The 15,841-nt window shown below is 44.3% G+C and overlaps 2 protein-coding genes across 4 annotated transcripts in view; both read left to right on the top strand.

Annotated features, from left to right (window-relative positions):
• PLEKHA2 (pleckstrin homology domain containing A2) overlaps window positions 1–4,249 on the top strand; it is a 74,186-nt gene extending 69,937 nt beyond the window's left edge. For all 3 annotated transcript variants that reach the window (XM_045070985.1, XM_004758207.3, XM_013059264.2), the window contains exon 12: window positions 161–4,249. In XM_045070985.1, coding sequence (XP_044926920.1) covers window positions 161–523 — 363 coding nt within the window. In that variant the 3' untranslated portion in view covers window positions 524–4,249. The remainder of the gene's footprint in view (window positions 1–160) is intronic.
• A 93-nt stretch (window positions 4,250–4,342) lies between these two features.
• HTRA4 (HtrA serine peptidase 4) lies at window positions 4,343–15,649 on the top strand. Its single transcript, XM_045070986.1, has 9 exons — window positions 4,343–5,071; window positions 5,488–5,587; window positions 6,348–6,552; window positions 7,827–8,021; window positions 8,450–8,482; window positions 10,192–10,306; window positions 10,716–10,773; window positions 11,194–11,289; window positions 13,744–15,649. Exons 1-9 carry the CDS (start codon window positions 4,591–4,593, stop codon window positions 13,907–13,909), a joined length of 1,449 nt encoding a protein of 482 aa, XP_044926921.1. The 5' UTR covers window positions 4,343–4,590; the 3' UTR covers window positions 13,910–15,649.
• The last annotated feature ends 192 nt before the right edge of the window (window positions 15,650–15,841 follow it).

Below are 15,841 nucleotides of genomic sequence, written 5' to 3'. Positions count from 1 at the left end.
CTGGAGTGAATTCTGTTGGTCAGACCTGATTTCTGTAGACAAGTGCCCTGGACCTATGAGGGGGTGATTCTGGGTGGGTGCTCTTCCTGGGGCTTTGGGATAAACATTGTCAGGAAAGGTCTTATTTTCCATTTTTTCCCCTTCCCTTTTATTTTTATAGGATATGTCCTTTTCTAGATCCATTTCTTTGACTCGCTCTGGAAGCTCCGGCCTCTCGGGGGGGCCCAACTCTGTCCTGTGCAGGGGGCGGCCACTTGTGGAAGAGAAAAAAGCCCTTTGCAAAGCCCCCTCTGTGGCTTCCTCCTGGCAACCCTGGACCCCTGTCCCCCAGGCCGGGGACAAGCTGCTTCCAGCTGAAGAGACTCCTGGGGACTCTCTGTTCACGCCTCGACTTGGGGAGAGCAGTACTTCTGGGGTGTTGCCTAGCTCCCGGATAAGGCACAGGTCGGAGCCCCAGCACCCCAAGGAGAAACCATTTCTGTTCAGCCTTGATGACGAGAGCATACGGACTTCTGATGTGTGATAGGGCACGGTGTCCTGGGAGGGGGGAGGACTCAAGAGAAGGAGGCCATCACTCAGTTTCCCTACGTTTTGGAGGACAGTCAGAGAGCATTTGGCACTCATATTCCTGTGGAGGCTCGGTGGGAGGGGCCCATCCAGCTGGCCTGTTGGTTGTTTTGTTTTGTTTTGTTTTGTTTTAAATACAAATATAGTGTATTTAACTTGGAAGCTAGGTTAGACCTGTGGGCACACTCAGTGGAGAGCAGGTTGCCTCTACTTTGCCCTAAGATCTTCCTGGTCAGAGGAGGTTGGGAGTACAATTTCATCCCCAACCAAGTTGTATTTCCTCATCCTAATTGTAGTTTTTTCCTTTACTTCCCAGGCCAGGCATAGAATCTTGGGCCAGTCCTCTGGTTTATCTAATTCCTGTTTATTGGCTGAGGTCTGACTGTGAGGTAGGAAGGTTTTAACTAAACCAGTTGGTTTGCTGGGGATACATTCTGAGGGGAGGTGTTAAAATCTTGTGGGGGCGGCAGGTAGCTCTCAGAATGTCTACGAGGGTAGAGCCTCCCAGGGGACCTCCAGAGGGGAAGAAATAGGGATCATGTTTGAAGGTATGGGCAAAGATTCCACCTCAGTGGATCGGCCAGTTCTGGGAATTATTCTATTCTTGTCTATGACCCCAAATAATGTCAACGTGAGTGACAGACCTGCCCCCCAGTGTCTGTGTCAGGCCCTGGGGATGGGTTTATCGGTGTTAAAAGTCATGACTATTGAGAATAGAGCAGACATTTCCATCACTAGGGCATTATTTGGAAGTTCGGAGGGTTGATAAGTGTAGGATAATTCTCTTGTGTGAGAGATCAGATCTCTATCTTAGAGTGTTAGAATTGCTTTAGAGTAGGTCCTGGGAAAAGACCGACATCCAAATAAACGTCATCCCGATAAACTTTTCTGATCTGTGTTTTCCAGACAGAAGAAAAGGTCTGTTTCAGCACAGATTTCTTGAATCCTTAACCTCATAACTCTCTTCAGTGGGCTGATGTAGTCTAATTTTAAGTGCTGTATATTATAAACCCTGGTGGATTTGCTTTCTTTCTACTCTTTCTGTTGCCCTTTGAATGAAACTTTGCGGACTTGCATGATCAAACCTTGTAACCCTAAATAAGGTTCCATGTACTTAACAATGAAGAGATACAAAGATAATCTTGAGCGGTATTTATATTTTTAGTAAAATAGAAACTGTGCATAGTAACATTGATTTAGAGGCTCTGCGTTGCTGACTAGAGATTTCCCAGGTAGAGCATAGATGGCACTTCCCACCCAGATTTTTGGGTGTACCTTCTTTCATTTGACAAGAAGATACTATTTCCAGGGTCCCTGGGAGAATTTGTCCAACTTACGTGCTGAACTGTTAACTTATCAGGATTCCTTAAAGGGAGAGGAAAAACTAACTCATTTCTGTCTATGCCTTTTATCAGCTAGATCAGTTAATTAGCTTTAAATTAAAAATTAATGACTAGAGGAAGATACCAAGAGATGTATTTTTACCTAAGTCAATCCCTTCTCCTTCCTTATGTCTAGATCTAATACAGAGGCAAAAACGTGTCATCAGAAATCTTTAGGGGCGTGAGAGAAATCTTTGTTCCTTCCCGGCAGTGTAATTTCCTTGAAGTCCATGTCATGTTGAGAACTTTTCTGGACTACACTGCATTGAAGCTGTTTTTTCACTTAAATTCTTTGGCCTAGCGGTTCTGGTAGAAAAGACACGTAGTACTGGATTTCTCTCTCTCTCTCTCTCTCTCTCTCTCTGTCCTCTTTTTTGCAGACTCTTGTAGACTTTTGTCAGAAATTTGTGGCTTGAGAGTTAGTTATTTATGGGTGACCAAGGTTACAGCTTTAAGTAGCCTGATAAGTAGGCATTTCAGATTCTTAAAGCTCTTTGTCTCTCGTTTTGTCTTCAGATTTTCCTCAAGAAAATTCTTTGGCTAGATAGATCAGAGAAAGTACAAAATATTGCACTAACAAAAATAAGTTAGGAACTTTTGAGATCCCTTAAAACATTCCCTAACTCATGTAAGCTGTCATCTTTTGGTGTTTAAGCTGTGAAAATGTACCCATTTCTCTTTTGTTAAATAAACTCTCTGCTAGAATACTACTGCTAAATTAATTGGCCATTATAGTAAGCTGATAATGTTTCTTAGTTCAGTAGGGTCTATTTAGGATGTGTCAAACATACGTGTAAATCTAGATTATATTATTATTATGAAAGATGGGGAAACAAGGACTCTAGTTGGCAAATACTTGGGAATACCAAATGGAAACATTGTTAATGTCGTTCCAATACCAGATAAATAGAACTATCTTCAGTGAAGTCTGTAAGGATTGTCATTCCCAAACCTTATTTCAGAATTTTGTGTCCATATTTCTTACCTTCTGGCCAATTTCACATCACAACTTTTTAATGTCACTGCACATGTGAGCCAAAGATAGTTCATATATAGTCAAAGCATTTGGCTTTAACTGTGTATGGAACCAGATGGAAAAAATAGGGCAGGGAAGCAGTATACGTTAGTAGTTAAATGTATAGGCTTTGGAATAAATCTGAGTTTGGGGGAAAAAAAAAAGAACCAAAAAGGTACTGCATTTTCTTTGTGGAGTAAAAACCTTCTCTGAGTTGTGCTGTTTTCCTAAGACTTTCGAAATGGTCTTGACTCAGTTTATGTAACAGTATTACAGATGATCTTCCTAATAATTGAACTCTTTACCATCCCCTATTCTTGAGAGCTTAAGGATTTGCTTACTCAAGATCCCTTGGTGGTTCGTAAACATTGTTGGACCTTTTGCATCCTGGGAGACATCATAAACCTACTAAGGTGTAGAGTAGTCTCAGGTCAAAATATCGGAAGTTATACGTTTATTTTTGAGTAGAATGCTGAGCTCACCCACGTGAGAAAGAGCAGAGCGAAGTTCCAGCTTTATAGTTCACTTCAAGCAAAAGGTTTATTTTCCTTGCTGAATATAATAACTGTGCTCTGATATGGGCTAAAAGGACCTAAGTAGAGTTGAGCGTGGGATTTGATGTTTGTTTTTATTGTTGACCAATAACACCGTTTTGGAAATTGAGTTTCCCAAATGAGCTTTGTTTATGTTTATAAACTTTGAACATGTCAAAAATGGACAGTTTAGCAAATCTTTTCTACCACCATCACTTTTTTCTTACTTTTTTTTTTCTCTATGTTATTGCGTGCGGCAGTCAGTTACAGTCACTTGTACTAAATAGAATTTGAATAAAGCTAATATTAGCAAAAATATATTGTTTGGGGGCACCTGGGTGGCTCAGTGGGTTAAAACCTCTGCCTTCGGCTCCCGTCATGATCTCAGGGTCCTGGGATCGAGTCCCACATCGGGCTCTCTGCTCAGCCCGGAGCCTGCTTCCTCCTTTCTCTCTGCCTGCCTCTCTGTCTACCTGTGATCTCTGTCAAATAAATAAATAAAAATCTTTAAAAAAATATATATATATTGTTTGACCTCTCCCCCCACTGCTTATGAACGTGTGGCATGATTTTGTGTTTTGAACCAGTATGTTTCAGCTGTGAAATGCACTCACTGTAAGCACTGAGCTGAGTGCATGGAAACTGTTACGCTTCTCATTTTATGTGATCTCCTAATTGGTATGTAGCAAAAAATAATTTTCTAAAACTGTTTTGTTGCTTGTTTTGTAATAAAACCATGTGAAATACTGAAATATGGTGTGTGTTTTCCTAACGCTGACCTTCTGTCCGTGGGTGGGTGATCTCTCCTGTCAGTCTGCCCCATTATTGGTTTTCTGGACTTCCCGAGGTAGATCCCTGCACAGGGTAGGGCTGGGGACCTCTCTTCATTGCGTGGGGTGGACCTGGCCCTGGGGCGTGGGCGGGCACATGTGCTAGGGGATGAGGGTGTGTGTGTATATGGAGAGGTCTGCCAGGCTCTGCCCCTTAAAGTTCGGGGGTGACGGAGGCGGCACCTAGCCGGGTGAAAGTGTTGCTCATTTTAGAGCAGTTGCCGGTCCAAAGTAAACTGGAGAGTGAAGAAGGAAGAGGCAAGATGACTAGACCGCTGCTGCGACCAGCTGTGCCGGGACGACTCCTCCTGCTGTGGCTGCTGCTGCCCCCGCTGCCCGTGCCCAGAGTCGAGGCTAGGACGTCCAGGGCCTTGCTGCCCTGTCCCAGGGTCTGCGAGCCCACGCGCTGTCCCCCGCTGCCCATCTGCTCGGCGGGGTCGACGCCGGTGCTCGATCGCTGCCGCTGCTGCCGCGTCTGCGCGGCGGCCGAAGGCGAGGCCTGTGGCGGGGCGCTGGGCCGGCCGTGCGCCCCGGGGCTGCAGTGTCGCGCGCCGCTCAGCGCCCGGCGCCTCCGCGGCGCCTGGGTCGGCACGTGCGGCTGCCCGGAGGCGGGGGCGGCGGTGTGCGGCAGCGACGGGCGCACCTACCCCAGCCTGTGCGCGCTGCGCGCCGACAACCGCGCCGCGCGCCTCCGAGGCGCGCTCCCCGCCCTGCCGGTGCTGAAGGGCGACTGCGCGGGTCGAGGTGAGCGCGGAGCCCGCGCGCTCGGACAGCTCGCAAGTCCCCGAAGCCGCTCGCCGCGGTCGCGCGGTTCGCCGCGGGCTTCCCGCCTTTGCCTCCCGATTCAACTCCCCGTTCCCAGTTTTCTTTCCGTCCGACGTGTCTCCTTACCAGTTCCCGTGCGGCTCCTCCCCGCCTGCCTCCCCACGCCTGTTGAATGGCGTCTTCCCTTTCTTCTTTTCTCTCTTTTTCTTTCCATCCGGGATGACAGGTCTGGTTCCCTCAAGGCGTCTCCTTGCGGGGTGGCGGCGAATACACCCAGGAGAGGGAGGGACAGGAGAGAGGAGGAGGCGAGAGCCCGGGGGATTTGGGATATGACGCCTGGTCCGGCCGAGCAGCGGGGCGCCCACCGCCCCCAAGAATGGAGCATTTCTTCGCAGGGACCAGGAGTGCGGGCGGGCTCCGGAGCAAGTACAACTTCATCGCGGAGGTGGTGGAGAAGGTGGCGCCGTCTGTGGTTCACCTGCAGCTGTTCCGCAGGTAAAGGAGGCAGGACGAGGCCGCCAGCTACCCCAGCGGGCTGTTTCTGAGAGCTCACCTGCTCCGGATCCCTTCCTAGGCATCGTTTAGTCATAAAACCCGCTGTGAGGAAATCGCGGCTCGAGCAGGTTGTATACTCTGTTCAGGGTGGTTTAGCCAAAGAGCGGAAGCATAGGGATTGTGACTTCCAAATCGGGGCTACTCCTCTGCAATTAGGTGTCTGGGGTTTCTCTCCTCCTCGTCCCGCATGGACAAAACGGAAGGTCCGATGTCAGAGCCAGAAGGCATCCTGATGGTGACCTTGCTCAGGTTCCTCGTTTGCCTGGAAGGGAATCCTACGTTACAAGGCCAGTTAGTGGTGGAACCCAAGCTGGAACCAGGCTTCTTTGACTCCCTTCCCGCCTGGGTCCTCAATAATGTGGCACCAGGGCCACGTCTGCAGTGGTATGGTTAGGTGAGGCCTCTGAAGCAGAGAGTTGCTTCTCTGACCAGCGCTGAAGAAGGAGGGGAGGGGGTCGCCCCTGGAAAAGGAGAGCTGTGCTCAGCTCTCAGTCGTGGTTCCTAAGAGATGGCTAGGGCGCTGAACCTGCACAGACCAGTTAGACATGGAGAGAACGAAAACACAGACAGGGGATAGTAAAATGTCTGAGAAAACTGTGGTGGAGCTGTATTTGATAAATGAGAGGTTCCGTGTTCCCAGACTGGGATGGATCCCGAGATTTTCCTGCCCTCTGCTTATGCTGTGGTTTTGCTGGGACAGGTCACCTCTTAGCAACAAGGATATTCCTGCGTCCAGTGGCTCTGGGTTCATAGTGTCTGAGGATGGTCTCATTGTTACTAATGCCCACGTCCTCACCAACCAGCATCGGATCCAGGTGGAGCTCCAGAGTGGGGTCCAATATGAAGCCACTGTCAAAGACATTGACCATAAACTGGATCTTGCACTGATTAAGATCGAGCCAAATGTGAGTATGCAGGACCAAGTCAGTCTGTACATCTGGGGATTTCCATCAGTTTGCTGATATTTTCTGCTCCATCCCCGTTCCCATGCCACATCTTTTCTACCTGGTATATGCTATTTTCTAGTTTCCTTTCCCCCCTGTTTTTCACTCTTTTGTTTTCTGCTATGCCCATCTGTATATCCCTAACAACTTCTATTAACTATCCAGTCTCCTCCTTCAACAGATGCTTCTGGGAAACTTATTTCTCTGCTTGCCTTAGAATACTAGCAATGATGGCAATGGATTCAGAGCTGCTGAGGAATACTCTGAGGTCCTTGCTACACAAAGTCTCGTCTGCACATCAGCAGCATCAGACATTATCTGAGAATTTTTTTTTTAAAGATTTTATTTATTTATTTGACAGAGAGAAATCACAAGTAGATGGAGAGGCAGGCAGAGAGAGAGAGAGAGGGAAGCAGGCTCTCCGCTGAGCAGAGAGCCCGATGCGGGACTCGATCCCAAGACTCTGAGATCATGACCTGAGCCGAAGGCAGCGGCTTAACCCACTGAGCCACCCAGGCGCCCCTGAGAATTTTTTTTTTTTTAATGCGGAATCTCAGATCCCACCTGGGCCTATTGAGTCAGAATCTGCATTTTTGTAAGATCTCCAGGTGATTCGTGTACACATTAAAATTTGAGAAGCACAGCTCTGGGTGATCTCCTTTCTGTTTGTGGTTTAATTTTGACTCTAAAATTTTGAGTTGGGGGGGTGCCTGGTGGCTCAGTCTTTAAGTGTCTGGCTTTGGCTCAGATCATTTTCTCATGGTCCTGGGGTTGAGCCCCACATTGGGCTCCCTGCTTAGTGGGGACTCTGCACCTCCCCCACTTGTGCTTGCCTTCTCTCTGTCATTCTCTTTCTCTCTCTCTCTCTCAAATAATAAATAATCTTTAAAAAGTTAAAATTTTGAGCTGGTATAGTGCTGCGTTGCTAATGCCAGTGTATGTTCATCAGTGACTTCACTGGCCCTTTAGTTACAGTAATTTCTACAGAACAATAATTTTAGATTTTAGAGATGATCCTTATCATCTTACCAAGTGAGAGGTCACTGTTGCTGGAATTTGAGGAAGAAGCATCAGGCACTTACAGAACCCATGTGAGAGGGTGGGGGATTCTTGTCTTGTAAGTGTCCAAATGACCGAGACCTTGTCATATGTGTGTTCTACACAAATAAACTGGTTGATTATATTCTTGATTTGTTCATCTCTCTGTCCCTCCCACCCCTCCTGGCTGTGTGCAGACTGACCTTCCTGTGTTGCTGCTGGGCAGGTCCTCTGACCTGCGGGCTGGAGAGTTCGTGGTAGCCTTGGGCAGCCCATTTTCTCTGCAGAACACAGTGACAGCAGGAATTGTCAGCTCTACACAGCGAGGGAGCAGAGAGCTGGGGCTGAAGAATTCAGACATGGACTATATCCAGACGGATGCCATAATTAACGTAAGTTACTCGGGAGGGCCATCCTCAACCCATAATGTACTGGCAGGACAGTGAGAACATGTCAGAAGGCCCTCTTTTCCCTTTGGCCTGTTGGGGCTGTCCAGAGTTCAGTTAGACACTCACTGGAGAGATGGAATGCCATATTGTTAGAGTTAAGCCCATTTGATGTGACCTTCGGCATCCATGATATTGAGCAGTCTCTTTGGGTCTGTTATTGAGGTCACCTCTGCTGTAGAAGGTGGTGATTCTTTGGGTCTTGTCTGTTACCCGCACTGACTTCAGTGTTGGTGATGACAAGGGTGAGGCTTTGTGTGTCTATGAGGAACAGGGGCTCACCAGAGCTGGCTGCTTTGGGTAAACCTCTTTAGGAACCATGTATAAATGACAAGGAGAAAAGCACTGATGATTTTTTCAAATTCTGTCTTCAGCACGGCAATTCTGGGGGCCCTCTAGTGAACTTGGTAAGTGGCCACTTTCCTGGCTGTCTCATGTCTCTTCCCAACTTTCCAAGACTGACGATGCAGAATAGGATGTCACTTTTGTGTAGAGATCTTGGTGAGATGCTTTTTCTATGATTGCATCTTAGGTAAATAGTTAGCGAAGATCTAAGATCTGTGGCGGGGTTATCATCATTTACCCATCATCATTTACTTTTGCTTACTGACATCTCTTTGCCATGCTGTTTTCATCGCCAAGTTAACAAAAGCTCGGGGCACTAAATTAACATGTAAGTCAGATGACCCACTGTGCTACGTAATGTCTATCCTTGAAGACTGCAGGCTCCTGTATGGGAAGAACTGTCCCGCATCCCAACGTGCTAATAACTACATGACGTGGTCTTTTTGGGGTTTTAGTCCTGACAGAGAAAAGCCACAGGGAGAATCCATCCCTGTCATGTATTTAATTCTCAGATGTTGCTCATCATCTCTAGGAAAGGCGAGAGTTTCTAGTTGCTTAAATACCTGTGAAAACATAAAGTGCAGTGCTGTTTGACAGGTAGTCTGTGATCATGCTGAGTCCCTTTGAGCTGATTGTTTTCCGTTCTTTACACATTATACTTGCTTTTTGGAGGTTGAACTAAGTGAAATTACTGAGCGCTCTTTTACTCATAGTAATGCTACTCATATAGTTTTCTTGTGCCTGCTTTCTCTAATAGTGAGTTTACTGGGGCACCTGGGTGGCTCAGTCGGTAAAGCATCTCTCTTTGGCTCAGGTCATGATTCCAGGGTTCTGAGATTGAGCCCAGCGTCAGGCTCCCTGCTGGGTGGGGAGGCTGCTTCTCCCTTTCCTTCTGTGTGTGCTCACACTCTCTCTCTTACTCTTTCTCAAAAAAAAAAAAAAAAATCCTTAAGAAAAAAAAGACAATGAGTTTAGTAGAGCAGGGCTGACATGCAAATTGTCGACCACACACCAGACCTACTGAATTATGGTATGTGTTTTAATACGATCAGAAGTCTCATTTTTTATCCTTCCCATTACCCAACAGAGGCTAAAGGGTGATGAGTGCATGAAGAGGAAAGGGTTTCCCACTTCATAGCTTTGGCCTTGTGAGCTTTGTTCTCCGAGGTCAATTAGCTAACTCTGAAGAGTTCCATTGAAGTGTTGCTGAAAATCCAACAGCTTTTTGCCTTTTCCATGTTTATTTTTAGTTTCATTTGAGGAGAAAAGGCAAGTACTCCTTGTCCTCTTATCTGTGTCAAAATACAAACTGGCTCACTTTTAAAATCATTTGATGAAGGAAAAAATGAACTCAGGTTTTAAAAAATATCCTCAGCAAGGGGGCGCCTGGGTGGCTCAGTGGGTTAATTAAGCCTCTGCCTTCAGCTCAGGTCATGATCTCAGGGTCCTGGAATCAAGCCCCACATCGGGCTCTCTGTTCAGCGGGGAGCCTGCTTCCTCCTCTCTGCCTGCTTCTCTGACTACTTGTGATCTCTCCCTCTGTTAAATAAATAAAATCTTTAAAAGAAAAAATATCCTCAGCAGGGATCTGCACATGGGTAGGTTCCTATAAGGGTAACATCCACTGCTTTCTGAGGAAGTCCTCTTTCCTCTAGCCCCTCTTGTGCTCTGAGCCTCAGAGACTAGCTTCTCTCCCTCCTCTGCCGGTCCTGGTTTTGTCCTGGTGGGTTTGCATGACTTGGCGACTGAATGATGACTCCTCCCTTGCCAGGATGGTGACGTGATTGGCATAAATACATTGAAGGTGACTGCAGGAATCTCCTTTGCGATTCCCTCAGATCGAATTCGACAGTTCTTGGCAGAATTCCATGAGCGCCAGTTGAAAGGTGAGGGGAGTTATGACTTTTTATTCCCCTCTTGTGTTTCTCAGGAGCCTTCCATCTGTTCTAGAGGCCGCCATTAGGATTGTGTAGAATACTGAGTCCCTGGTACCGAGCTCTTATCACGATGGTTTGGGTGGCAATAGGGGGGAACTGGGCACGAAAGCGGGCATGTGTTGTACCCAGAAATACATGGATTATGGTGGAAGGGAAACCCATGGGTTGGAGATGGGAGGTGGATGGGAGGAGTGTCCGTGCTAGCGACAAAGGTTCTCTGAAGCACATTTTCATGGCTGACAGCCCGAAAGCGCAGTTATAATAATAGTAAGGATGTTCTGTGACTCGCTGTCTTTTAAGTTCTGTCAGATGGAAAGAAGTTTTGTTGTTAGTAACACCCTGTAACTTTCCTTTCCAGGAAAGGCTCTTTCACAGAAGAAGTATCTCGGTCTGCGAATGCTGCCTCTCACTATGAAGTAAGCAGGGGTTTCAGTATGTCTGGGCTGTTTTTCAGAAGCAAAAGGCAGAGCTGGATGGTCTTAACAGGGAATCTAAAGCATGTGGGCTCCAGCTGGCTACTCTTGTGAGTGTAGGGCCCCGTTATCATGGGGTAGGTATCTGCCTCTGCCTGAATCATTTACGGTACATTTCACTAGCTTCTTTCACTGTGGCTATATGGAGCTTATAATGTCCAGTGGCTCAGGTCTTTGGTAGAGAACCGGCCCAACCCCAGGGAAGAATAATTGCAACTGGCCTGATGGAATCCTCAGTGGCTGCCTGAAGCTTTCAGTGGAACACACAAGAGTACCTATTGAGTTGGAGGCTTTGACCAGGGCTCAGATGATGAATTCATTGTGTTTCTTAACCTTCTGGGGAAACTTTTTCACTTTTCTTAGCCTTCTTCAAGAGATGAAAAGGCAAGATCCAGATTTCCCTGATGTGAGTTCTGGGGTTTTTGTGTATGAGGTGATTCAAGGAACAGCTGCTGAAAGGTAAGAGCTCAGGCCTTGACCCATCACCCAGCATGCCATGGTAAATGTGTGTCAGATCGAGATGTGCACAAGTCAGTACAGTGACCCTAGCCACATATGGGTATTGAACACTGAGATGTGGCTGGTGTGGCTGAAGAACAGAATCTTATTTAATTTTAATTTATTTAAGTAAAAAAACAAAAAACAAAACAGAGGCAAGCTATATAAAAGTTTTTCCATGAGACATGCCTTTTGTTTTGGAAGGACTGCCTGTAACTTTAATCAACTGCATTGTTTAAGATGTTGTATAGCAGCACAATAGATGTGTGTTGTTTCTAGTGGGTTTCAAAAACTTAAATGAAACGGTCTAAAATACCTATTAATAATTTAAAAAGTTAGGGGCGCCTGGGTGGCTCAGTTGGTTGAGCAACTGCCTTCGGCTCAGGTCACGGTCCTGGAGTCCCGGGATCGAGTCCCGCATCGGGTTCCCAGCTCCATGGGGAGTCTGCTTCTCCCTCTGACCTTCTCGCCTCTCATGTTCTCTCTCACTGTCTCTCTCTCAAATAAATAAATAAAATCTTTATAAAAAAATAATTTAAAAAGTTACATATTAAAATAATACACATATTGACTTAAATAGGTATATTATTAAAATGAGCCTCATCTGTTTTTAGAGAGATTTTCAAAAATAAAGATCGTTTTAAAAAGTGTGGCTACCAGAAAATTTAAAATTACATATGTGGCCTTCCTTACACTTCTGTTGGACAGTGCTGATTTAGACTTGTGTACTTGTGGTTTTTTTTTGGGAAGGGGATGGGTTTTTTGTAGCTCAGGAATTCATGATGAGTTAATAGCGAAAGTTTTAAATCAGTTTTGCTAGGAATTCCCAAATCTACTCTTGATATCTTATTTATTAAGAATAGGAAAAATTTTCTTTAAAAAGGGGGTGGCACCTGGGTGGCTCAGTTGGTTGAGAGACTGCCTTCGGCTCAGGTCATGGTCCCAGAGTCCTGGGATCAAGTCCCACATCAGGCTCCCAGCTCCCTGCTTCACCCTCTGACCTCCCCTCTCATGCTCTCTCTCACTTTGTCTCTCTCTCTCTCAAAATAAATAAATAAAAATCTTTAAAGAAAAAAAAAAGAATAGGAAAAATTCAGAGGGCTAAAGGCTTAAGAACGTGTTTTAGGTACTTTTTTCTTTTGAACTAGAGGCCAGCACTGAATGAGTGAATGTTAATAAAGTAGATGCTCAAACAGCTCATCAAAGAAGTGCTCCAGCTGATTTTACTCTTGTTTTTAAACATTTATACTAACTACTGAGGAAAGAGGCGGTTTGTCCTACAATTATTCTCTTGGGTCCCTCTCTTACACTTGAGCATATTCTCACTACTTTTGTTTCTCAAAGCTCAATTATCTTTTGATATTATGACAACTCTTTTCAGTAGGGGAAAGAAACTACGGGGTACTAATTGTTAATAGCGAAATGTTAGGTCTTGTGTTACTAAATTTGGCTCATCATAGGCCTTCCTAGATATTCTTGCTTCCTGCCCTCCCCCCAGCCCTTTATTTTTATCTTTTGGTTCAAGGCTAAAGCTATTTCTTTCAGGTATCCTGGTCCTTGCTACTCAAATGTGGTCTGTAGATCAGCAGCACGGCATCACCTGGGGCTCTTTTAGAAATGCAGAAGGGCACCTGGGTGACTCTGTTGGTTGAGCCTCCGACAGTTGACTTAGATTCAGGTCATAATCTTGGGTTGTGAGATCTGGCCCAGAGTCGGGGTCTGTGCGTAGTGTGCAGTCTGCTGCTCTCTCTTTGCCTCAGCCTCTCCCCCAGCTCACTTACTGTTTGTCAAATAAATAAATGAGTCTTTAAAAAAAAAAAAAGAAAAAAGAAAAATATGTAGAATGACAGGCCCTGCCACTAAATCAGAATCTGCATTTTAATCAAGATCGCCAGGTGATTTGGATGAACATTGAAATGTGGGACTACTGCTTTCTTGAAGTCACTTGGAGTCATTTAATCTGATGTCCCTCTTCCTGCCCATTACTGACTTTAAGAGAAATCATCAGCCTGGCTATATATTTTTTTGAAGTGTTTCATGTTTGGAGGTGTTTTTTTTGTTTCTAGAATATATATTCTGTGTGAAGCAAATATATTGGAGACAGAATATAATCACAACTTTGGGGAAAAGGAGCCTAGAACCAGAACCTTGAATATTTAGACTTGACAGCCTGACTGGTTTTTGACTTAACTGGAAGCAGAGCTATCATGTTGTGGGTGGAGATGGGGCAAGTAAGTGGGCTGTCAAAACCGAACCGATCAGAGTACAATTGTATGGGGAAAAAGAAATAAATAATAAGTAAATAAAATCATTAAAAAAATGACAGCAAGATAGTGCCATAAAAGACAGACATTAAATTCTAAACGGGGACAAGTAAAACTTAGTTTCATGGTCCTTTTTTTCTCCCTCTCCCAGCTCTGGGTTGAGAGACCACGATGTAATTGTCAGCATAAATGGGCAACCTGTTACCACCACAACTGATGTTACTGAAGCTGTTAAGGACAATGATTCCCTTTTCATCGTGGTTCGTCGAGGAAGTCAAACTTTGCTCCTGACAGTCACACCTGAAATAATCAATTAAGTATCTTGCTTTAAAGAGAAATCATCTAACAAAACCACACTATATTACCTGGTTTGTACTGGAGATGTGCCAAAGTTAACAAGTTTTAGGGTCTCTTTCTTAAGAAAAATGAATGCTTTAAAATATACAGACACACACACACACACACACTTAGGGATCTTTAGATTGGGGTGCTCAAATGTTGCTAAGAAGCCCCACTAAAGCAAGTGAAGGACATGGTGCCAGGAAGTCTGGGAAGCTGATAACATTTTATTTCAACACAGGAAACAACTGGAAAACGAGCAGTTTCTAATTTAACCTTGACAGAAGGACACTTGTGGATTTTAAAACTTCTCTGTAGCCACAAACTGGATATAACACAAATGTGTGTGTACACACACATACATGTACACACACGAACAGACCTACCAAATATGAAGAAACAACCTGAATCCAGAGTGCAAAGGAAATTGAATTTTTCCTAACACTGCCTTTTTTCAATTAGTTTTCCAGGTTGTACCACATTTGGCTAGGGTCTGTAGATGTGCAGGATGAGCATTATTTGTAAATCAGATTCAAACTGACAACGGCAGATTGTCACAGAGAAACACTAGGTTCTCATGATCACCCTGGCAGTGGTCTCCAAAAGCTTTGAGTAGGAGAGGGCTTCTTTTATAGGACAGATCCTTCAATAATTTACAGACTATGACCTTTTTACCTGAGCTCATCCTCCTGGCAACATTAGGGATTTTCATTCAGCCTGAAGGCTGCCAAAGTATTGGTGTTTTTAAAGAAAATAGCTTTTGATGGGGTTTGTGAATATTCTGAAGATTTTTTTGAAAAGTGTGAGATGAGGCAGGATGGCTTAGAGCAGGATCTTATTTTCTTCGGTAAGATTTTAATTTGTTTTCCAGATTTCTCTTACAAGTCAGTATTTTATTTTTGTTTTTTAAAATATGGGATCTTAAATTCTATGCAAAATTTTATTTATGTGCATTTTTTCCTGGGGATGGGGTCTGGTTTTTTTCATGACCTCCAACAATTTAAAAAATACTATATACTTATAGTACAGACATTATGGATAAGAATCTACCAATTATTACTGTTACAAACAAGGTTAAGGTCAATGTGGTACAGAATTTTCAAGACAGAATAATCTGTTTTAATTTTTACACATTTGTCAACCATTTAATAATATAAGAACAGTAATCATATTAATCAGGGATAATAAAGCTGAAGCTTTCAGAAAAGCTGCTTCATAATGATAGAGCATATCCAGTGTTAATTTAACTGTGATTCTTGGTTCTTATGTCAACTTAAATTAGGAGACCAAATTTTAAGTAGTTCTACCTTGTTTCTAGAATTTATCCTGATTATCAGGCTCTTTGTTTGACCTGTCTGTAAAGTCCTCCTTTTACTTCATATTTAAGAGTTCTTTTCAACTTAAATTGCAAAGGATGGGAACTAGGTTTCTCAGAACTTACAATTTAGAACAATTCCTTTTATTGCCAGTGATTTGGGAATGCAAAAGCTTGGCTATCTCTTCTTCCAAACAATTGAGTCCGGTAGCCCACAGTGAAAACTTCTGGTACCATGCTTATTTTGACAGAATGTGTTCTTTTTGCCCCCATAAATCACGTCTTAACTCCACCCAATTCTTGGTAATTCTGTCCTTTAAGTAGGAATGTTGTTGTTTTTTTTCTTTTTGCCCTAAAGGTATGACACTTTTCACCTTACCTAACATAATTGTGAAGAATAATTTTATATTAGTTGTAGAAGATTTTTTTTTAAACAGCCTACAACATAGGCTCTCTGAACTTGTATATAACTAATTTTTAGATAGGATAGTCAAGAGGAGAGCTTACCCGACATACCTGATTATTGTTGGGCTTTCAAAATATAAATGAAATGAAATTATTGTACTGCATATACCGCCTCTGGAGCATAATAATG

Source organism: Mustela putorius, unplaced genomic scaffold (assembly GCF_011764305.1).
Source record: "Mustela putorius furo isolate JIRA1106 unplaced genomic scaffold, ASM1176430v1.1 tig00003976_pilon_pilon_pilon, whole genome shotgun sequence".
NCBI lineage: Eukaryota > Metazoa > Chordata > Mammalia > Carnivora > Mustelidae > Mustela > Mustela putorius.
This window is presented reverse-complemented; position numbering and strand designations above follow the sequence as displayed.

What these genes read in the sequence shown, in the direction of transcription:
- HTRA4 (XM_045070986.1), top strand. Translation starts at nt 4,591, where the DNA reads ATGACTAGACCGCTGCTGCGACCAGCTGTGCCGGGACGACTCCTCCTG. An exon ending in CACCTGCAGCTGTTCCGCAG is followed by an intron (nt 5,588 to 6,347) that starts GTAAAGGAGGCA and finishes TTGCTGGGACAG; the next exon opens with GTCACCTCTTAGCAACAAGG. An exon ending in ATGCTGCCTCTCACTATGAA is followed by an intron (nt 10,774 to 11,193) that starts GTAAGCAGGGGT and finishes CACTTTTCTTAG; the next exon opens with CCTTCTTCAAGAGATGAAAA.